The sequence below is a fragment of the Narcine bancroftii genome, chromosome 10, assembly GCF_036971445.1.
Source record: "Narcine bancroftii isolate sNarBan1 chromosome 10, sNarBan1.hap1, whole genome shotgun sequence".
Taxonomy (NCBI): domain Eukaryota; kingdom Metazoa; phylum Chordata; class Chondrichthyes; order Torpediniformes; family Narcinidae; genus Narcine; species Narcine bancroftii.
In genome coordinates, this window is record NC_091478.1 from 10586426 (window position 1) to 10609841 (window position 23416).

General features: G+C 39.9%; 2 protein-coding genes across 3 annotated transcripts in view; one reads left to right on the forward strand and one right to left on the reverse strand.

Moving 5' to 3' along the window:
- The first annotated feature begins 7294 nt into the window (after positions 1 to 7294).
- LOC138744148 (L-seryl-tRNA(Sec) kinase) lies at positions 7295 to 14135 on the forward strand. Of its 2 annotated transcripts, none has more exons than XM_069899790.1 (6): positions 7295 to 8416; positions 9378 to 9666; positions 11033 to 11234; positions 12695 to 12770; positions 13253 to 13346; positions 13684 to 14135. In XM_069899790.1, the coding sequence occupies exons 1-6, from the start codon at positions 8237 to 8239 to the stop codon at positions 13893 to 13895; spliced, it is 1053 nt and encodes a 350-aa protein (XP_069755891.1). In that variant the 5' UTR covers positions 7295 to 8236; the 3' UTR covers positions 13896 to 14135. The 2 variants fall into 2 exon arrangements, with proteins under 2 accessions (XP_069755891.1, XP_069755892.1); XM_069899791.1 differs by having other exon boundaries at positions 7295 to 8395.
- Positions 14136 to 16207: 2072 nt separating this feature from the next.
- Positions 16208 to 23416, reverse strand: part of LOC138744150 (disintegrin and metalloproteinase domain-containing protein 9-like) — a 46452-nt gene continuing 39243 nt past the window's right edge. Inside the window, 4 exon segments of the mRNA XM_069899793.1 lie at positions 16208 to 17917; positions 20050 to 20099; positions 21396 to 21456; positions 22300 to 22435. Coding sequence (XP_069755894.1) covers positions 17818 to 17917; positions 20050 to 20099; positions 21396 to 21456; positions 22300 to 22435 — 347 coding nt within the window. The 3' untranslated portion in view covers positions 16208 to 17817.

Sequence of the window (23416 nt, forward strand, 5' to 3'; positions counted from 1 at the left end):
TCTACATCAGAGAGACTGGATGGAGAGTGGTAGATCATTTCGCTGAGCACCTTCACTCTGTCCGCAGCTATGGCGGAGATCTCCCAGAGTCCAACCATTTACGTCACTCCCACGCCAACATGCCTTGTGCCTTGCTAAATCAAGGCCACCCATAAACTGGAGGAGCAACACTCCTTCTGGGCACTCTCCAACCATTAACCAACTTTCCTGGCTTTTTTTTAGGCCGCTCCCCTGTCTCCCTCTCTTCTCCATTCCTTTGTCTCCTTCAGTTCTCTCCTCCCTTCCCCATCACTTTCCATCTTTTTTTTTTCTTGTGCCCTCCCCATATTTACCTATGTCCTCTGGGCCTGAGCTCCTCCCTCTGCCCTTCTCCCCACCATTTTATTCCGGCACCTGCCTGCATTATGCTCATACCTTCATGAAGTACTCAGGCCTGAAATTATAGTTATGTACACTTTCACAACTTTCCATTAGTAGAACATTACAGACACTCCAAGAAAACACAAATAGTTTTTGCACTACTTTTTAGCCCTTATTCCAAAATTATGATGGACTAGGTAGAATCATGTCACAAAATTGTACTCAATTTTGAATTTTTTTTAGATATTAGTAGTATACATTTTTATCTAAAATTTGCATCAGGAATTCCTCTCCATTGCATGATTTGATTGTTAGATATATTAGTGAATATTGCATAAATGGTTTAAAGATATACAATTTAAAGAAGCAATCAGATTGCTTTATTACTCTCATTCAAAGATGATGGCTGATTCAAATAAGTATGACAATGTATAACATACAATATTCTTTACTTTTGTATTTAAAAATACTATGAGTTATTAGTTTGGAATACTCGAAAGCACTTTTTATATTTGACCAGAGCTTACAGTAGATGCATAGATCACATTTTGTTTGTTGATTCATGCTCCAGTAACTGAGACCATGGTAAATGTATAATAATGTGACTCCTGCTAATCAACAGCTGGGTTAAGTTTGGCTCCTGAAACATCATAAACCCAGCAAACTGTGTTCTTCATATTTGCACTTCTGAGGATCTGGTTGCGGTTGGGCATCCACTTTCACACCCAGCAGAAATGATTGAATTAGTTAGTTAGCAACTTTTGAATGAAAGTGTATGTGTCCTCATTGCCACAAGCTAGAAACGATGCTTTAAAAGGTCATTTTTAATCGTAGCTCAACTAGTGAACATCAGTTATTGCCTATGTTTTTAAAAAAAAGATCTTTGCAAGCCGCACATCGTAACACAGTAACAGTGTACTGGTGATACTAAGTTAAATAGATTGTCTCCATTGAGGAGGCATACCACCAAAGGAAACTAAAGTTATACACCTTTTGTGCCTTCAGGCTGAAAGTTGATCACACCTAATCAATTTCTTATTTTGAAATAGCATGGTTTTTAATGCATTTGGTTAGTATTTAGCACAAAATGGTAACAGTCATAAAACAATTGGGGTTTCTTCCAGTTACCATATGTAAATATGAAATGGGTTTGGCTTTCTGCCTGTTGCTTTTTGTTTATTGGTTTTACTTTGAGATTAACAAATAAATTATTGGTAATATTAGTCATTTGCAAATGGGCTTCAGTTACTCATCAAATTCAATTCTTCGGATGAGCATATTGTCTTGTGATATGAAATTTCAACAAGCATAAACTTCAGTCTTGTTTTAAAGAATTAATAACCAGAGGTGCCTATTGAATATATTAATAATATAAGAATATCATTGTTACTTTCAGGCTTTCAATTATTAAATTTGGATATTTTTTAAACTTTGGTTTAAGAAAATATCTATCCTACTATAATGCATCCACACAATTGTTTTAAATATAAATGCACAATGGCTGAGTTGAGTTGCATAACATTTGTAATTTTGATGATGGAATATTGGATTTATTAAAGTTGTGTCACTGACCTCACAGGATAATTGAAGATGTATTACACCTTGGCTCGGTTTACAATCTGAATCGGAATATCGAGAGCTCAGCCCCCCCCCCCCAGGTAGTTAGTGCATAATGTAGTGCGAGGGGTGGATTCCTGTGGCCTTGTCTTTTTGGTAGGGATTAAATTTAGTAATATTATCGAAGAATGTTTTCTAGTTGTACTCTTTTGTATGGAACATAGTTGTTGCCTTGTCGTCCTAGTGCTTAACGACAAGTTACAAATCAAACAATAGTTCTCCTTTCTTAATGCTAATCCTTTTTGTTTCTGTTCCACGAGTCACTCGTGTTTAATGGTAACTTTAATATTGAACAAAATGCAAAGAAATGTTCCCATTAACAGTAGATCCAAAAATAAGAACATTGACAAAAGAACCAAAATTGACATGAAAAACTTCACCAGTATCGCATGCTTAATAACTTGTAGTAGTAAGTGCATATACATTTATGATATTCAGAATGGGACTAAATACTGGAAAGAGCTGGGTTTGGGAAGAAGACAATTGAGTGGAATGAGGTGCATTGGCTCAATTAATTATTTTCTCTCCAAAGCTTGAGAACAGTTGCAACTAGACTATGCTGGTTGAAGTCACCAAAACAACAGCTTGCCTCCTCTAACACTTTTCAGTGAAGCAAAATCTTCCATGGAGTTTCATAAAAGCATTGTAAAATATCATTTGACACCTAAGTCAGATAATGGGGATGACTTTAGGAACTGTCTGACAGGAGATGGAGAAACTGAGAAGTTTAGAAAAGAAACTAGACCTGCGAGCTGAAATAGTTAAAGACATGGTCATCGGTGATGTCTTGAAGGATGTTGAAGATAAACAAAGAGCTAGAAACGGAGGCTTGCTTTTGATAATGAGAATTTATATAAAAAAAAGGAAGAACGAAAGCATAGATAAATTAGAGCTTGCAGGATAAGATTTTTGAGTTGATGCCTTACCCCATTAAAATTCCACACAGATCAATGAATAGAGGGATGTTGGGTAATCAGGATTTTGTGTAGGGGATTTGGGTAACAAAATTTAGATTTGCTGATTGAAATAACTGAGGATGCATATCAAAATTGATTGTATGAACAAGCTACATTGTATCTGAGGCCACTCATTTTCAATTTTTCAACAAATCTAGATGTATCTTTAAATGGACTTTGAGTTACTTCATTGCATTCATTAAAATTAGGCTAAATTATGTACAATTACACAATGTAGTTTCCAAAATGCCTCAATTTCTGGTATCATGTGTAATATGTATTGATTTGGTCACCAAATAAAATTCAATGAGGAAATGGTATGTCATTTGGTTTGACATACCATTGTGAGATTTGGCATGATGGCAGTGGATTTTAGTTCTCAGCTATGTGCAAAATATTAGGAGTTCAACCAAATCTTTGCATTAGCGATTATCCCAAGATTCTTCAACATCATTCCCAACTGTTTCTCATCAAATAAATTCCAGTATTCCATCATTAATTTATCATTTGTAATTTTTATAAATCTCTCTTAATGTGCCGGTGGATACCACTGAGCACTTTAAGTTGATCATGAGGACTTTGAATAAAGAGGTGGCTTTAATTTTGGCTTGATTTTTCCAAGCCTTTTTGAAAGATGATGCTTTGTCATGTTTTATATTCCAGATTTTATTTGGTTCATTTTATATACTATTATAATAGATGTTTTGTTATATTTGGTAATGAATGCAAAATGTGAGTATCATCTGTTTGAATTGTGTTGTCCTTTCAGCAATGCTGTTGGTATATTCATACACACATTAATAAATGCATATAAATTTAATTAACAATAAGTGCTGTAAAAAATGTGAATAAACTGTTGTGATTAAATTGCTATTTAAAAAAATATTGCTAACATTGGTACTTGTGCTTGATAGAAAAAAAACTAGTAAGTGTTGAAACTATCTTAAAGGTTTATATTTTAATAAAAATCTACCTTATAAAAGTCATTCCTTTAACATTTCATGTGAGATCACCTAACTTGATCTACAAACAAGTGGTTGTGATGGAATGCACCGTTTGCTGGCATCAGCAGTTCAAATATTTTTCCTGTTTTTGAATTGAATTGTGTAAAATAAAAGACTTAACCAATTCTGTCTTTGAGTTTCATTTTCTGTAATGTTTTGTTGTTTATCTCATTAATTGTAACCAGAGACCATGCTGTATGTGAAATAAAGATAAAACTTTACATTTTCTAAAGAAGTCTTTATTTTGTTTAAAAAATGAACTTTATGAAAGCTCAAACAGAAGAATCTCCTCCAATCATACTTAAGTAAATTTGCTCCCACCAAGCTAAGATATGTAACCCATCTACAGGGACTATATTTCTATGGTGCCATCTCTAATTATTTCCTGATTGCTGCATTTGTCTTGAGATGGTTTTACCTTATGCCATCTTCTGTTACATTAGGATTCTTCCTGGATCTGGGAACCGGTAAAATGATTGCTAGAGTTATAACAAAAGTCAAGAGCTGCCAAACCTGAGAATGATAGTCTTTGAACTGAAATGATGTCCAAGTTGCTAACTCAAGATTCCCAAAGACAGATTAAATTACCTGAAGATTGAAAAACCCTGTATTGACTTCCTGTATCACTATTATACCAGATTGTCCAGGCTATTGAATGTTGTTCCATTTAATACTCCTGTGTTTTTTTTTTAGGTCTTGGTGAATAGATTTATAGGTTTTCCAATGAACTTGGTGCGCTTCAAGAGAACACAGGAACTGGGTAACAGTAAGCTTCAAGGGGACATGGGGACCTGGGCTGTAGTGGTGCCAGATGCAGAATGATTTGTGAACAATTGTAGAGTAGATTATTAACTACAGTAAAACTCTGATAATGGTGCAAGTTTCATTAATTTTAATGGTTGTTTTGCTGCCTGGAGGGCTCTGATGTACAAAAGCTCAGAAATGTTATATAATGCAACTATGCTCAGTTACGTTATTTATTGTGATTGTGGAGGATTGATGTCGATCAATCTCTTGAGGAATGAAGATCTCAGTTTTTCCTTTAGCCAATTCCATTTATTTGATATACTGCACAAGTCTTGGATGGTCTCTCTCCTCCATAGAGGATCGAGAAACTCTGAACATTCAAATGCATTTAAATTCTCCAACGCTATGTGACATTAACCAATCTCAGAATAGTTATCTCCTAGGCAGCAAGCATTATCCCATCAGCATTAAGCTATGCAATGCCCATCTCCAATCACTTGGACATGTCCTCCTCCTCTCAGGTGTTTTTACTGTTTTGGTTTCCTTAATGCTTGTAAATCACATGATCCCAGAGAGAAACAGGACTGTTGGAAATTTATCAGCCAGGCTGTTACCAAGCAAAGCACGTTCCGGAGCCTCTCACTGCCCTTGGTAAGGACTCATGGAAATTCGATTGTTGTTGCCAGGCAACACGTATCCTGGAGCCTCTCACTGTCCTTGGGTATTTGCACTTCTCAGCATAAGTATTAACCAAGTTGTAGTTGATATGAATGTTTTGGTTAGTTAATGTGTAAACAGTTTGGTTTGCAAATTCTGACATGGTGTTAGTGATGTTATCTCTGATTAGCTAAGAATATTACCTTCTACTAAGGGAATAACCCAATTCCCCATTTTTCTCCCAGTGAAATGATGCATTATCATAAAATTGAGCCATCTCCATCTTTTGCTGTGACAGTTTTGATATCAAGTCTTCCTTTATCATGAGATTGGTGTGAACCTTGTGTTACTTAACTCTGAAGTCTGCTAGACCACAACACTGCGATCATTTCCTTAACAGGAGCCAGTAGACTCGCTCGCTGCAGACCTGGAGTCCTCATCCTTTGATTAGTACTAACCAAATAAGTTCATTTGCAAACTAAGACCCATTATCACTAAAAGCCTGACACACTCCAAATCTTGGAAAGATTTCTTTCGCATGTACTTCTGCTACTGTTTTGGTGTCTGCATGAACTGTGGGAAATGTTTCAACCCACCTTAAGAACCTATCAATTATTACTAAGGAATAACATTTTCCTTCTGCATGCTCGATCGTATCTACAGAGTCCAAGACTTGGTGAATATTGGACATAGAGCCTGGTGATGGAGGAATTTTTTTCTTTGCCTTTGTTTCCTGGCAAATTTGACATCTCAAAATTGTATTCGTGTATTCTGTCAATTGTATGAACCAGTGGTTCCAAATTTTATTCATCATTTGTCCCTTTGTGGAGTGACTCACCCCATGAGCTGTTCAGCAAGTTTCCTGTATTAAGTCGCTAGGTGCCACAATTTCTCTCCAGAGGCCTACCAATTTGCCTGAGGTGCACCATTTGGTTTCCCAATCTTCTTTCTCACTAACTGTTGTGACCTGATGTGCTTCACCTAAATCCTGCAGAGGTACCTCTTCTAGCAATGCTGCTCGATCTGGCCAAGCCCAGTACTCCTACTAGTTAAAGCTATCAGCTGCATTTTTGCAGCCTTGTCTGCATGGTCATGACCAAGAGACCCTGGATCATTGCTCTGTGTGTGTGTGTGTGTGTGTGTATGTATCACTGCCAATTCGGATGGTCGTTTCATGGCCTCAAGCAGTTCTCTAATTTCATATTTGTTGCCAACAGGGTTTCGTCCTGCAGAGAAGAATGTTCTAGCCCGTCTCTACACCAGTTATGGACTACATCCAAACTTGGGCAGAATCACCCTCTGTATTGTTTGCATGCTTCAGCCAATGCTGAGGGTTTGGCTTGTACCCAATTGCCAGAATTCTGTGCTTTTGATGATTGCATACTCCGGTTTTTCTCACCCCTGTCCCTCAGTCGATAAAGAATGATCCATCCACGAACAACACTATCTGAATCTTGCAGCTGGTCTGCAATTGCCTGGCACACATGCTCATCTCCATCGTGACATCATTAGTTCTGTTACACCTCAATAACCCGGCTGCGAGGTCAGATGATTGGCGGACGTCCCCTGTCCACCAGAGGGCGTGCCTGCAAGTGCGAGGCCGGGTGATTGGCGGACGTCCCTTGTCCACCAGAGGGCGTTCCTGCAACTGCGAGGCCGGGTGATTGGCGGACGTCCCCTGTCCACCAGAGGGCGTTCCTGCAGCTGCGAGGCCGGGTGATTGGTGGTCGTCCCCAGGCCATTAGAGGGCGTGCCTGCAGCTGCGAGGCCGGGTGATTGGCGGACGTCCCCTGTCCATTAGAGGGCGTGCCTGCAGCTGCGAGGCCGGGTGATTGGCGGACGTCCCCTGTCCACCAGAGGGCGTTCCTGCTGCTGCGAGGCCGGGTGATTGGTGGACGTCCCCTGTCCACCAGAGGGCGTGCTGCAGCTGCGAGGCCGGGTGATTGGCTGACGTCCCCTGTCCACCAAAGGGCGCGCCTGCAGCTGCGAGGCCGGGTGATTGGCGGACGTCCCCTGTCCATTAGAGGGCGTGCCTGCAGCTGCGAGGCCGGGTGATTGGCGGACGTCCCCTGTCCACCAGAGGGCGCGCCTGCTGCTGCGAGGCCGGGTGATTGGTGGACGTCCCCTGTCCATCAGAGGGCGCGCTTGCAAGTGCGAGGCCGGGTGATTGGCTGACGTCCCCTGTCCACCAGAGGGCGCGCCTGCAGCTGCGAGGCCGGGTGATTGGCGGACGTCCCCTGTCAATTAGAGGGCGTGCCTGCAGCTGCGAGGCCGGGTGATTGGCGGACGTCCCCTGTCCACCAGAGGGCGCGCCTGCTGCTGCGAGGCCGGGTGATTGGTGGACGTCCCCTGTCCAATAGAGGGCGCGCTTGCAACTGCGAGGCCGGGTGATTGGCTGACGTCGCCTGTCCACCAGAGGGCGCGCCTGCAGCTGCGAGGCCGGGTGATTGGCGGACGTCCCCTGTCCACCAGAGGGCGTTCCTGCTGCTACGAGGCCGGGTGATTGGCGGACGTCCCCTGTCCATCAGAGGGCGCGCTTGCAAGTGCGAGGCCGGGTGATTGGCTGACGTCCCCTGTCCACCAGAGGGCGCGCCTGCAGCTGCGAGGCCGGGTGATTGGCGGACGTCCCCTGTCCATTAGAGGGCGTGCCTGCAGCTGCGAGGCCGGGTGATTGGCGGACGTCCCCTGTCCACCAGAGGGCGCGCCTGCTGCTGCGAGGCCGGGTGATTGGTGGACGTCCCCTGTCCAATAGAGGGCGCGCTTGCAACTGCGAGGCCGGGTGATTGGCTGACGTCCCCTGTCCACCAGAGGGCGCGCCTGCAGCTGCGAGGCCGGGTGATTGGCGGACGTCCCCTGTCCATTAGAGGGCGGGCCGGCCGACCGCGGCGTCGGCGGATGAAGGGCGTCTGCGTGTGTGTGGTGGCCGGCCTGCCGGCTGCGGGGAAGAGCACGTTCGCTCGCCTTCTGCCCCAGTTCCTGCGGCCCAGGTTCGAGTCGGTGCTGCTGTGTTACGACGATGTGATTCCCGGGGAAGCTCTGGAGGCCACGGCGCAGGTGGGTGACGCCACGGCGCAGGTGAGTGACGCCACGGCCAGTGGGTTGCATTAAGGCCACAAGGGTGTCTTCGCCAGGGCAGCAGCAGCACCTCCATCTAGTGGCGGCGGCGGCCCTGACTCCGGGCCACGACGGCTCCAGGGGGTCTATCCCGGGGTGATAAATGGACCTTGGTCCATTTCCTTTTCGAGTACTGAAACCGTGCACATAACGAGTCAATGAGGGACGATGACAGCAGGGGTTCCCAACCTTTTTCTTCCCACTCACATCCCACTTTAAGCAATCCCCAGGCCATCGGCGTCCTATGGTTAGTAAGGGATTGCTTAAGGCGGGATGTGGGTGAAAAGAAAAAAGGTTGGAAAAAAAACATTCACGCACGTGGTCTAAATATGGCCATTTAAGTTTTCTGTCAACTCCATTTGGGTTGAAAAGTCTGTTTATTTTTTCATTAATGCCAGTTTTGACATTTAATTGTCCCGCCTTGACTCGTTTATGTGCACGGTTTCAGAACTCCAAAGAAAATGGGCCAAGGACCATTTTTCCCACGCCAAGTATTTCGGTAACAAATGGGTCTGGAGCGGTGGTTCTCGGCCTTCCCGCTGCTCACGTACTGCCTTAAGCGACCCTTTACTAATCACAGAGCACTGATGGTATGTGAGTGGAGAGAAAAAGTTTGAGAACCACTGGGTCTAAAATATCTCTGTTGCAAGAGCATGGGTGAGAACTGTTAATCTTAGATTTTTTTAAGGAGGATAAAGCATCCGTCTTTCATTTGAAACAAACATGGGTCTCTAGTGGATCTATGCTCATTTCATTGGAACATAGTAAAAACTTGAATTGTGGATATATTTTGGAGCTGTCTGATATCTTTGATGTCCATTATCTGATTAAGCATGGAATTCTGAAAACGTAACATTCCGAAAAAAGTTCCCACCAAGGAGGTGTGCACATGGTCTAAATATTGCCAAATTTTGACTTGCAGAGTTCACTGTGGAAATTGTACAGGCATAAACTGCTGGAAAATGTTGAATGCCTAATTCAGGCGATTAATGGGAATGGCCACCTTTCTCTTTCTGGCAATGAAAAGGACTTGGTGGGGGAGTGCTTTATTCAGTCGCTGAAACAACAGCAAATTATTCCTGGAGAAACCCACCATGGAAAGCAGCAATACCCAGTTTGCATCACACATTCAAAGCCCTTCATTATAATTTTGGATGACAACTTCTACTATCAAAGTATGAGATACGAGGTTTACCAGATGGTGAGGCGAAGTAAGTTCCCTGTGGCGACTTTATAATTATAGTTTGTCTAATAATGTATATGAAAACTTGCAACATCCTTACTAACAAAATATAGTACCCTTTGTAAATGTGATAACGATGCAACAATTTAACATCTTGACACACGCGTAAGTAATGTTTAAGGTTTTGAAACTTCACATTTCATTCACATTTTAAAATGATGATAAATATCAGCAAATAGTATTGTTACAAAGAATCTTCTGTAGAATCCATTACGGTGGTGATCGATTTGATGATGTGATGGGTCTGCTTCTGGCCTTAAATTTCTTTTGAAGGCCCTCATTCCTTAGTAATAATTGAATCGCACACAGTATTGTAAATTAAGACTACATTTTGCTGTGCTGATGAACTTTGAGTCCACTAATGGGGTAAACTGTTCATTTAAAAGTTGAGTCAGTGATAGATTGGAATATGTTCCACTGAGATTTGTTGCACTATTGGAATGATTAGGATTGCAAGGATCTGTTTACAAGATTCCAAGCTTCTGTTTACTTCTATCTCAAGATTGCTTTTAAATAATGGGCAGAATTTTAGGATAATTATAAAAGGCACAGGTAAAATTATTTTATGCAATTTAAAGCCTGTTTCAACAGACCTCCTCAATAATAGGAGTGGCAAATAAACTTAGCAGTGTACTACTGAAGTATGTAAAGTAAGAGGGGTCCAATACTAATCAGTCTGTTGAGCTGGGGCAATAATTGGGTAAATAATGTGGCTTATTTCAAAAACTGCTGAGAAAAATCGGCTAGTTTTTTTGTCCTTAATGTCTATTCAATAATCTGCATAGCAGCAGAATTGGAAAGGACAGGGATGAGTTCAGTTGCAGTGACGATACTTTGAATAACTTGGTAAACAATTCTTCTGATTATTGAGCTAGCAGTGGAATGGAGAATGTTGAAAAATGAGCTGTGTTGCCTAAATAAAGAATGGTCACATAGGTTTCTAAATGAAGAGGAAACTGGAATTTATGGTGATAGATTGTGGAGTGGGCCACACTGTTTACATAGACTTAATCAGGGTTTGATGTCTCAGTGTCTCATTTAGAGAAGAAATGTACAAAACTTAATGCTCAGAATAGTGTACAAGACAGGAGTGCACATTTATTGACTGTTATATACTATGCTTCACACTGCAGTTGAGATGTGCTGTATCTGGCCTGGATTGATTCAAGCTAACCAGGGATTTTTTTTTTAGCCTATTAAGATTCAATATAATTTTATTGATTTTAGCAAAATCAGAATACCAAGGTGAGTGCTGAAGTGGAATATCAACTTCATAATAATTATGACAGAAATTAAAGTTAAGATAAAACATTCACCACTCTATTTCCTAAAAGATTCCATAGGCTTCTTGCAGCTCTTTCTGAAGTGCCCAGTTGAATTATGTCTGAAGAGGAATCATGAGCGGGGTTGTCTGGTAAACGATGAAACAATAATTCTGATGTCAACAAAAATCCAGCTGCCAGACCCTGAGAAAAATTCATGGGAAAAGAACAGTATTATACTGAACAATTCAGAAAATATAGTAGAAGATGAGATGTAAGTCAGTTTTAAATTTTCTAATTGGTATTAATTTTCTTTAATACTTATATGCATGTTTGGTTGGGGAAACAATAGCATCCAACTTGGGAGGCTATGCATCAGTTGTTTTGGAAAATTAACTATTTCTATTGTTGGTTGGTGAATTTTTGTTTCCATCCGTGAAATGGTTCATTTATATTTATCCTTTGAGAAGTCTATCTTCCTTGCCAAGGGAACTTTATGATGTGTAATAGGGGCTCACTTCAGCCTGGGGACACGATACAGTAAAGATACTGACTATTTTTGAATTTGGAATATTAGTTTATTGCCAAGTGTACTGAGAGGAAAAAATGGTTCCATTTTAAATTTGAAAGTTCACAGAAATTCTTTAAAAGTTACATGATCAAATTGGATTTCTAGCATTTTGGCCGAACAGAAAATTCACAGCAGCTTCCTGCTTTCCAGGAACTGTTCAGTCATAAGCAGGGGGATGGGAATGCAGCACAAATAGATGCTCTGTACCATCGGTTGTGCAGTCCCAGTAAGATCGGGTTGCGTGATCAGTAACGCACCTGTACCTACCCAAGTTGCCGTCGCACTCTCACGGGTGACCTCCACTGTCCTAGCTGCTCCTTCCTTCTCTCAGTAACCACAACCACCATGTAGTGTGAGTTTGAGTACTTTCCTGCCAAGCAAGGGGTTGGTGGTAGCATAGTGGTTCAATCCTGGCACTATTCCAGATGGAACAAAGCCCACACCAAGGATTTTGTCACTGATTGATGACAAAGGGGAGTTGATGGACATGTGAGAGAGGATAAATTGCAAGATGGCAAAGAGGGAATGGATCTATTGTGAGGTTACATTGACCTAATGCGTCAAAGAATGGGCCAGTGTGTCATAAGTAAGAATGTTGTAATTTAAAAATTATTGTTGAGCTTTGCACTGATAACATCATTTTTGTTTACAGTGAAGAATGACAGATCATTTATGAAATTTCCCAGAGTCGATGTAACTTCAGTTTTGCTCTAAAATGAATGACCTTGCATCAATTGCCGCAGTTGCTTGACTTGGAGTATTCTTGTTTTAATTACTGACACTAGATAGAGTTCCAGTTCCTGACCAACTTCCTGCAGTCTTTAAACAAAAAAGGATGTAGTTGGGGACAGTTTAGTCAACAAAGTATCAAGACTATGGCATCTTGGAGAGTGATGCTCACAAATGAGTGAAGAGTTTGTAAAGAGTAAAGCAGTACAAAATTATTAAAGTGGGAATTTTAAAAACATCATCACTCTGCTATGCTTTCATAATTTTGCTTTTTTTGCCATCACTGGGAGTAAACTAAGAAATGTTGATTTCAACAATGTTGCCAAAATATTGTCAAATCTGTTTCTCATACTTAGTTTAAATCCAGTATTATGTACATTAATTTAAATCAAATATTAATGTACATTCATATCCATTCATAATTTGTTTTACAGACAAAAGATATTTCAACTCCTTGAGAGTTCATTAGAAAATCCAGAGAAGCCATTGGAAGAAAACACTGAGCAAAAGGTAAATAAATGTAATGGTTTACACCATTTATTATATTCAATTAATTTAGTTTTAAATCTTGACTATTAAGCAATTGTATTTCTCCAAATTATTACCCAGTGAAATTTCTGAATTGAGATGAGTTCAGAACTTGACAATCATTGGAATGCAAGAAAGAAACATCAAGTCGGACATCTCAAACCTCAACATTACATATTTAATTGTTTAAGTGAAAGGTTGCTTTCCATTTGTTCTCAGGCAATTGGAAATATAATCATTTCGTGTTTACAACTTAATAAAAGTTCAAATTGTGTGGCTTGTAAATGGAAATGTGTGTGAATAAATACTGCTTTTACTTGCTGTATTGACCAAGTATGTTGCCAACTGGGGCACAACTCTGGTTAAGGTTTAATTTAAATTTTCAAGAACCTATTTTGTCCAACAATAATATTTTGGCCAAATTATATAATTATTCAAAATGTTTCCTTTTGATTGTAACATAGGAGAGGGATCGTGCAATTTGTGCAGTTAGTGCTCTTCATCAAGCTGATCAAACCTTTCGCCGCTTGGTATCTCAGTCTATGAAAACTGCAAAAGGTACAACTAATATATTATGAAAACTTAAAATGGGTTCATAAATCCATCAAGCAAACTATTCATTATGGTTCATTTCAAAAAGGGACAGAATTGTAAATGCTGAGATGCAGTGAAACTTCGTATTGATTGCATTTGGAGAACTGTGCCTGTATTGTAAGGAAGATGTAGAAGTGGTGGGGAAGATGCAAAATAGCATCATCATAAGTATGAATTTAGAACTGTATGTGTATCAATAAAGCTCAGTGAACCAATGGAAAAATATTTAAAGTACATAATGTAGATATTGTTAATATTTTGTTTTCACATTTCTTGCTTTGTTAATTTATTTCTGCTCTAGCTAAGAAACTATCAAAGCTTAATTTGAAGTTGTTGTCTGGAGAATTGAACAAGCTTAAGACTGTGCTTTTGGAAGACCTTCGACATCTTACCTTCCAGGGCAACCCTTCAAAGCTTTCTGATGATGTTGATGCAATTGTCGTAGAAGCTGCACATGAATTTGACCATAAAAAGGAAGAAATTCTTAAGAATTTTCTAAAATCCTCAAATTAACAATTCACTGTACTGTTACTTATCCTCATCTGTACCTTGTGATGCCTTTATGAGAAGATGTTATCTGCTAAAGAACTGTGGAGAATTGGTATGGTCTTCTGTAATGGTGAGGTCCACTGAGAAAGTACATGAAACTTGTGCAATATGTAGCAAATCTGTTGAAACATTCAAGCATTTCCTATGTACAAAAATAAAATGCTGTGGACTCTGCCGAGCTGAAATAAAAACATTGAGATGCTCCACTGTTGATGTTAATAAGTCTAGAGCTGCAGGGAAAGGTTGTTATGGGATAGGATGCAGACAAATTAAGCAATAATTAGTACAATGATGTGGGTGTGGTAATTGGTGAAGTAAAGAAACCAGTAACTAATTTAGAGCAGGTCTAAATCATTATTATCAAAATCAGCAGATGGCTTTAATATTTTTGGGGTGGATGGTGCTGAACATTTATCCTTGAGGATATAGAATATTTAGGCAAATTCTTCTATTTCAGCTGTAATTGTTGAACCTTTAGAAAAAGTTCAGAGATTATAAACAAATAACTACTTTTCAAGAGGACAAAAATAATCCAAGCTAGTTTTAAATCCGATACTTCAGAGTCTATGCAGCCAGTAGAGTTGAAAATCTGTGATACCATCTGTCTGGATTGTGGGCAGTCATATGTCTTCCCCATCTGAAACTGATTGGAAAGTCACATCACCTGCCAATCATGGTTGGACTCCAGCTACCCATTTGTGCACACTTTGCTGTGGGCTAATTTAAAACACCTGGGGTCATTATTGGCTAGAAGCACAGATTATCATTGAACATAGCACCAACTCACAGCACATTCTTTCTCTCTGCCTTGTGGTCCAAGCCCCAGACCTCGCTCCGTGTCAAGTCGCTGCTGCGAACATTGCTGGAATTGTCACAGGTAAGGTGTGCACGACACTGAAGATGAGCCATAGTATTGCGATAGATCAATACACACAGAGAGCTGCAACCCAGTTGCTGAGGGAACCAGGTGTGGGTGTAAGGGCCTCTGTTTGTAGTGTGTGAGCGGGTCGAGTATAGGTTTACCGTTGTTGGAATCCAACCGAATGTCTATAATCAACGCTCAAGTGAAATAGTGGTCGAGTACCGTTTAACGTTCTCCTGTTTGCGTGTGTTAATAAAAGTGGTGTGATTGTAACACCTATGTCCAGACTTGTCTCTCTGTGAACCTACCTAACCTAATATATACTTTTCCAAGCCAGTTTTTAATCAGATACTTCAGAGCCTATGCAGCCAGAAGATCTATGATACTATCTTTGTGTCTTTCTTGCATTTTTAAACCCTTTCTTACCATAAATCTGTCCAAATGAAGCTTCTCTAGCTTCCTCTGGTGGTTTGTGGTAGAAATGGGCTCTCCTATGAAAAAGGTTGTCCCTCCGGTTCCTCTTAAACCTCTCCTTTCTCACCCTAAATCTCTGCCTTCTAGAATAATTTTCCCCAGAAAATAGACTGAGTATTCCCCTCATCCTTCACAATTTCATATACTGCAAAGTTATTTCTCAGCCTATTGGGCTCTAGGGAATAAAGATCCATCCCTCTCCCTCTGGCAAGCTCACAAATTCCTGGAACATGCTGGCAGATTTCTTCTGCGCCTTCCCTTTTATAGCTGGGTGACCAGAACTGCTCACGGTACTGTGTGGTCAGCACACTTTATGCAGCTGTCATATTGACACATAGAACATTACAGCATGCTACAGTCCTATGAGGCCAACTTCACCATGATCAAACCTTTCCCTCCCTCAAGCCCATAACCTCTTTCTCCTGGATCTATGTGCCTAAATAAGAATCTTTTAAATGTCCCTAATGTACCAGCCTCTCCCCCCCAACCTTGGGCAATGCATTCCAGGCGTTCGCCACTCTCAAACATCTGAGATAGACAAAAATTGCAGGTGCTGGAATCTTGAGCAAACTGAGAAGCTGGAGGGAAGTCACAATTGTTGCACTCAAATATCCTGCCCTGTGAAAGGAAGCATACCAAATGCTGCCTTCACTGTTACACTATGTTACTTGGTCTCTCACTTCAACAACACCCTGGAGCGCTTACTCATAAGTAAAAGGCAAAAACCTGTTAGGACCATATAACCACTTACGGAGGGGAAACAGGCCATGTTGGCCTTTCGAGTCCACACCGGTTCACTGATTTTGTGCGCCCTCTTCAGGCATTGGTCCCGGTAGATCTTCATTCAATAACGATGGGCGAATTCAATGCAGGTGGAATCAGATAATAGCAAAACTATGAGCAAACAGATTGGCTGTCTGTGTACCAAAAATAGTAAAACTTGACGAAACTGGATTTATTAAGAAAAGACAAACAATGGACAATATCTCTACCAAATCTTACATAACTAAATTTTTGTCTATTTTAAGTAGAGATCCAGGAAGGAGACATCCTCACACACACCTTTAAAGCAAACTTCACCTATTTGCCAGTCCAGAGCAATACAACAGTTGGCCTACTAGCAAACTTTGATTTTTTTTTGTAGAAAAATTACAAACCATTAGATTCAAAAGCTGCATTTTTACTCTTTATTCAGGTAGTTCAAATAAAATTAGATAGTACTATTAAAAGTTCTGTAATTAAATAGAAGTGGAGGTTTTGTATTTGCATTTTCACAGTGAGATGTATTAAAACTATTTGTTAACATTTCATTCTTGGGGATTAAATATTGAAGGTCTCAAGGATTCTGTACATCAGTTTAAACAGCATCTCCTTTAAAATCTCCTAAATCAGTATTAAAGTAACATTCTCCAATTTTACATTATAAAACCACAAATAGTTCAATCAATTTAATTTTAATTTTCAGTAAGTGAAAAGTAGCTGCTAACAATTGACAATTTCCTTCCCAAAAATCTTGATTTTGGTGTCCTTGACCAAGAAACTCCTTTTGTTTAACTTTTGATTAAGTTATCTATGTCAAAAATATACATATAGTCAGTCAACTTAACGAGAACAATGGTGATTGTGAAAAAATGCAAACAAATAAAAAGTGATGGCTACTCAAAATGAGCACAAGTAACTGAACATCTTCAATTTCACAGGACACTCCACAGTTGGCACAATTAGGTGAATTAAATGTGATGTGTTCCGGATATTTGGATCTGAATTTTGCAAATGAAGTTCTACATCAGCAATGGAACCCCATTTAGTATATATTAAGAATCTGTTTTATTTCAAGTAGGTGTCATGGATGATGAATTTCCCTGAGCAATTTTATGTGCAGTTCAGCCATAGCATTCCTTGTGTGATCCAAATTTTGAAGATCAATGGTTATTTTCTAAGTAATGAAAGCATGAACGAATGGACTGTCTCGACTGTAAACTACTCTTATTAACAATTTCACATCCATTTAAAACAAAACGATATTCCTGAGACTAGAGTTTGCTTCCTGAAATCAAATCCCAGCTGCAACACTAATGTAGGCAAATGAGAAACTGTGGATGCTGGAAAACTGGAGCAACACATAAAATGTTGGAGGAACTGAGCAGATCAGGCGGCATCAGTGCAAGGGAATAGAGAGCTAACATTTTGGACCGAGACCTTTTGTCCGTGCTCAGAACAAATAACACTTCAGAAACAGGCCTTTCAGCCCATGACGAACTATTCCCCAGTCCTGATGAAAACTGTTGGCACACAACATTGACCTTCCAAGGATACTGCTTGACCCCTTGAGTTCCTCCAGCACTTTGTGTTGCTGGGATGGCTAACGAGCTGTATTTCCATTAAAACCAGCAGCACTGAGTAAGTGGGGAACATCCGTTGTTATAATTAGCAATAATAAAAAGAAGTCAAGTAGTTTTTATTTTGGTTTTTGAGATGTAATTAGTAATATAATTAATAATATAATTAAACCTCAGGCACCAGACTTTCATTAGGTGCTGTAGACCAGACTTAAATCCTGGGAGGTCTCGGAGGCACAGGAGGTCTTGGAGGAACAACAGAAGTTTGATAACTTGGTCCATGATTTTGATTTTCCATTGAAGCATCTGGCCTAAAGAAAGACAAAATTTAGCTAGTTAAAGATGCACTGTAAAGATAGTATTAACTGTGGTGAGCTCAGTCACAAGATTCAAGTCCCACTCTAGAAATTTGCTCACTCAGCCTGACATTCTATTGAGGTGTGGTTGTTCAGATGAGGCCCTGTTCACTTATCCCATTTCCTAACTTTACAGGGGAAATAAAAAACACCCAGGTTCAGCTTGCACTGTATCTCAGTCGACATCGTAAAACAATTTGTGAGGTGATTATCATTGCTGCTTGGAGGAGCTTTCTGAATAGAATACAATGTTCAATTGGCTATGAATTGTTTTAGGATATTATGAACTGAAAGTGAAAAGTGCTATTAAATAGTCTTTGTATTTTCACAGCTTTTGTTTTGCCCTGGAGTGTTGAGTGTGCAGTTCTGGTTGTCACACTGTAGGAAGGATGTGATTGCACTGGAGAAGATGCAGAGGAGCTTCAGGATGTTGCCTGGATTGCAGCATTTCTGTCATGAGGCGGAAGTGGAAGAGGCTGAGGAGTGACCTGCTAGAGATGTACAAAATGATAGGAGGCATAGATTAAGTAGATGGTAAAAAAAATCTTTTTCCATGGTAGGGCTGTCTAAAACAAGAGGCCATTGGTTTAAAGTGAGAGTTTAGAGGAGAAGTTTTATTCATGCAGAAGGTGGTTGGAGTCTGAAATGTGGTGTATGAAGAGAGTCAGATTCACCACATTTATGAAACATCTGGACAAGTTTTTGAACCACCAAGGTATTGAAGGTACGGAGGTGAAGTGTGGTAAATGGGATCGTGTGTACAATGGGTAGGATAGACCTGGCAGGAGTGGGAGTATGTCTGTGACTCTTTTGACTTGTTCTTTGCCCCCCACTCCATATCACTCAAACAAACTGCCATTTTCAAACACAAACTCAATCTCACCCTTGCACTTTAGACCAAGGAGAAGAGTTTATGATACAGCAGGGGTCAAATTGTTTGTTCAGCAGGAAGGAACACAAACAGCACTGTCCAGAATGTGATAACTTTCAGACGGAGACTTTGCAATAAATGACTAGCTAAAATCACCAGTGAATGGAACTAGCAGAGTTACCAATGAAGTGATGTTTTCCAATTCAGTTTGTTCTGTTAATTATTCTAACAGTGATCTACAAAGCATTAAAAAAAGTCAAAGGTCAACACAGTGAAAGGTTGAGGCCCATTTCAGATCCGCGGGGAGCTCATTTTGCCAACAGTCTGTTCCTTTAATTCTTGTGTCTCCCCATCTCCTTGCCAATTTCTAACTTAAGGTTGCCATCAATTCTGAATCCTTTAACTTTGCTAATAATATTCTGAGGACATCCAAAGCATTTCAAGCACCTTTAGAAGTATAATTAAAATGTTACAGGGAAGTGCACGTAATATCTCACCATGAGAAATACAATAAATGATGAATTCATATATATTTTAGGTGATGCTGGATGGTAGCAGAGGTTCCTGCTCTCCTGAATGGATCTTTCACAACTTGCATGAAAAGTCTGACACAGACTTGCTTCAGAAAGACATCTCTCTGTACTGCATGGAGAATCAACCCAGATTAAAAGCTCTATTTTAAACATTCTGCATGACAACTGCTAATCCACACTAACAGTAACCATCCTATTTTTTGTGCTAAATATGAAATCCAATGGAGGTTGCTAATATTTTTGATTTGGGGTTTATTTTAATAGAGTCATGGAGACATAAATCATAGAAACATTCTGCGGCCCGTTGAGTCTGCGCTGGCCATCAAGTCACCATTTTTGTTTTACACTAATCCAACCTCAGACCACATCTCCACCAACCCACCCATCCCCCACCCACCCAGTGCCACTCCCAGACAACCCCTCCCCTACAGACGGAGTATTTTGCAATGGCCAACTACCTGCAAGTTTTTGGTTTGTGGCAGGAAACCTGAGCACCTGCAAACACTGTGATGACGTGGAGGATATGCAAACTCCACGCACAGAGTGGGGGAGGTCAGGATTGGGCCCAGGCTGCTGGAGCTGTGAACCAACAGTTCTACAGTACTGCCGTTTTCATTTGGGTGAATTTTAACTGTGGGCAAAGAAATTATACATTCAACAGCATTAACAGTAAGCAGACATACCTCCCTGAAGTGGCAATCTTGTTGATATTAGTTATTGATGTAGAAACAACCTAGAGATAAAGCAAAAGCAACTGACATGTGATTTGAATCATTTTTAATGAATTTGTTCGATAAAATTAGGACATTTCCCAGACTTCAGGAACTGAGATACAGGAAAACTTAAACAGGTTCGGACTTTATTCGCCGGAGTGCAGAGGAATAAAAGGAGATGTGATAGAGGTATTTAAAATTATGAGGGGGAGGTAGACAGAGTAAATGTAGGTTGGCTTTTTCCACTGAGGGTAGGTGAGATGCAAACCAGAGAAGGTGGGTTAGGCATGAAAGGGGGAAAGCTTAGGGGGAACGTGAGGGGGAATTTCTTCACACACTGAGTGGTGTGGGTGTGCAACGAGCTTCTTGCTGAATTGGTGAATACAAGCTCAATTTTAACATATGAGGAATTTGAATGAGAGAAGTATAGAGGGCTATGGACTGAGTGCAGGTCAGTGGGACTAAGCAACAAAAATGGTTCAACACAAGAAGAGCTGAAGAGGCCTGTTTCTGAGCTATAATGTTCTAGGATTCTAAAATCTATTCTTTGGCTTGACTTCGCGGACGAAGATTTATGGAGGGGTAATGTCCACGTCAGCTGCAGGCTCGTTTTAAATAGTTTTTTTTGTATGGCATTTTGACATGTGTATTAACTCATACATTCAACAAGACTGGTGAATTATGAGGATCACCATCCCAAGAAAATTCCATCCAAGAAATGGGCTATCCATAACCAGTCATTACCCCTATAGTCTGGCAAAAGCCCTCTGTTTTTCTGGATGAAAGATGAAATGGAATAACACAGAAAGGAAAAAAAATATTTATATTGTGACCCTTGGCAAGATTTAGTTCCATGTAAGTGCATCAGGGTCAATTCTGTCATTTAAAAGGAGATTGGATGAGCACATGGATGCGAGGGGGTTGGAGGATTATGGGCAGGGAGCAGGTAGGTGGAACTAGTGGGGTTTACTGTGAATCGGTGTGGACTAGAACGGCCAATATGGCCTGATTCCATACTGTAATTGTTATATGGTCATTTATAATAAATATTAACAACACCTTAATCATAAAATATTGGTGAATGCATCTGCAACTATGATCATTTCACAAAATATCAATGATTGTAGATCATTTTCTCACCGTTGATTGTATGGATGGGAGTAATACTAGTAGAAATGCACTCCTGTATACATAATGCCTGTCTAAATATTGTATGTACCCTTGCCCATATCCATGTATAATCACTTAATAAATAATGGCTAGATTGGAGAGAATCTCTGCCACAGAGGGATTGGTAAAATGACCATGATTCTTACTGCATTATTTTTCTGATTGCCTCTGCTTGGGGAAATGTTCTGGTGTCTTCTATTTTGTTCTCTGTAAAATAAAACAGGTATGTTAATAATGAATGGTATGGCTAGGAATGAACAAGGACAGATCCACAATTAGATTTTTCCCTTCTTATTTTTGGCTTTAATAGTGAGGGAACAGTGTGTAAATATTTTGTCTTGGGAATATTATAATTATTTACTCTTTGTATTTGCCACACGAGATTTTTTTCATTCCATAAATAGAAAATCTCCTTCATTCAGTTATGTGGTACTTATAATTTCCATGCTTAGAATAGGTAACTCAGTACTTCATTGGAATGGGTTCTCACTCCTTATTGTTTTCCACTGATTCCTGAACGCATGTACAGATGAGACCATCTAAGGAGAGCAAGGTTACATGATGCTTTGAAGCCTTCCATTAAAAAAACATATGGCCCACTTCACCCTCCACTTCAGCTTAGACAGCAGATATACACGAGGGCAGTCAGTGACAATTACCACAGAAGCCAAAACCTTCAGCAAAACCGGGGACAGCAGACCAAAATCAAAGTAAAATATCACAAAAATAACAAGAAACAACATTTTATATAAGTTATTGTTAATGTAATTAAAGTTCAAAGAGGGTGGCGTTGTTGGGGTAGCGGTTAGCGCCATGCCTTTATAGCATCAGCGATCACAACCGGGGTTTGAATCCTGCGCTGTCTCTAAGGAGTTGGTATAGTCTCCCCGTGTCTGCGTGGGTTTTCCCTGGGGGGCTCCGGTTTCCTCCCACCGTTCGAAACGTACCAGGGGTGTAGCTTGATTGGGGGGTATGGGCTCATGGGCGAGAGGGCCTGTTACCATGCTGTATTCTCTAAATTATTTTCAAAATGAATCAAATCTCACATACGTTCTGTGTGAAGAATTCTTCCTTCTGCAGAATTGCTTTATTGCATTGCGTTTAAAGAAAATTACACCAGCCAATAATAGAAGGATTGGGACCACCAAAAAGAAAAATATCAGCAAGCCATCTCGAAGTGAGGTATCTAAATGAAAAGAAAGATTTCTCCAATAACTTGATTGACCTATTTTTAATAATAAACTCCAAGGGATGAGTTTAAAAGGTAATATCCAGCAGCTTATTTAAATTTACATCAGAAATATTAAAGAATTCAAAAAGTTATCACAAAGCTTTACATATTGGAGTCATTTTTACACATAATAGATCAATAAGGCAGTATTTATCATCATGTTTTATTCAAGCTCTACATTTTTCTCATACCTTGATGAAGGCTCAGGCCTGAAACATTGGTCATGTATCTTTATCTTTGCTACATGAAGAATGTTGTTTGCCCTGCTGAGTTTCTCCAGCATTGTGTTTTATCTCTAATCATGTAGGATTTTTTTTTAAACCATGAGAGTTAAGTCTGATGTAATACTCCAGGACTATATCTCTACCATCGCTTCACGATCAGATTTTATTTCAAAACAATGCTTTTGAAAATCCACCACTCTAATGCTCTTCCATTCCTAAACAATGACTTCCACTGAAACCCTGTTGACAAATGTTAATGGACTTCTGTCAAACTTACTAAACTCACGGATTGGAATATTTTTTTCAAGAAATACCCAGTGATGAATAATGGTTTGTTCCACAAAAATAGCTGCTGAATTTTTATTCTTGGATTGAGTAAGTACTAATTAGATGATAAGTAAATAGCTCTTTAGATCATTGCTAATTAGTTCCACGAGCTGCCATATTCTTCTGAGATTTGGATTCGACTGATGGAAATTCTAGGCACTAGGGTGCTATGTTAAATTGTTTTTGTCAAATTACCAAATTCGGAATGAGGAGTCCAGTGTTAAAGTTCACAGAAATATTTAGCATAGTTGATGTTCAGGTCATGAACTATTTGCTTTGTTTGGAAGCCATAACTAAAAACATGCAATTTCCAATAATCATTGCATGTAAGAAACTGCAGTACATTGAACAGTCAGGTTCAAGAGAGATCACTAGCAATGAAAAT

Coding starts and splice junctions, on each gene's coding strand:
- LOC138744148 (XM_069899790.1), top strand. CDS start 8,237: ATGAAGGGCGTCTGCGTGTGTGTGGTGGCCGGCCTGCCGGCTGCGGGG. Junction 9,667..11,032: donor TTACCAGATGGTGAGGCGAA/GTAAGTTCCCTG, acceptor ATTTCCTAAAAG/ATTCCATAGGCTTCTTGCAG. Junction 13,347..13,683: donor GTCTATGAAAACTGCAAAAG/GTACAACTAATA, acceptor TTTCTGCTCTAG/CTAAGAAACTATCAAAGCTT.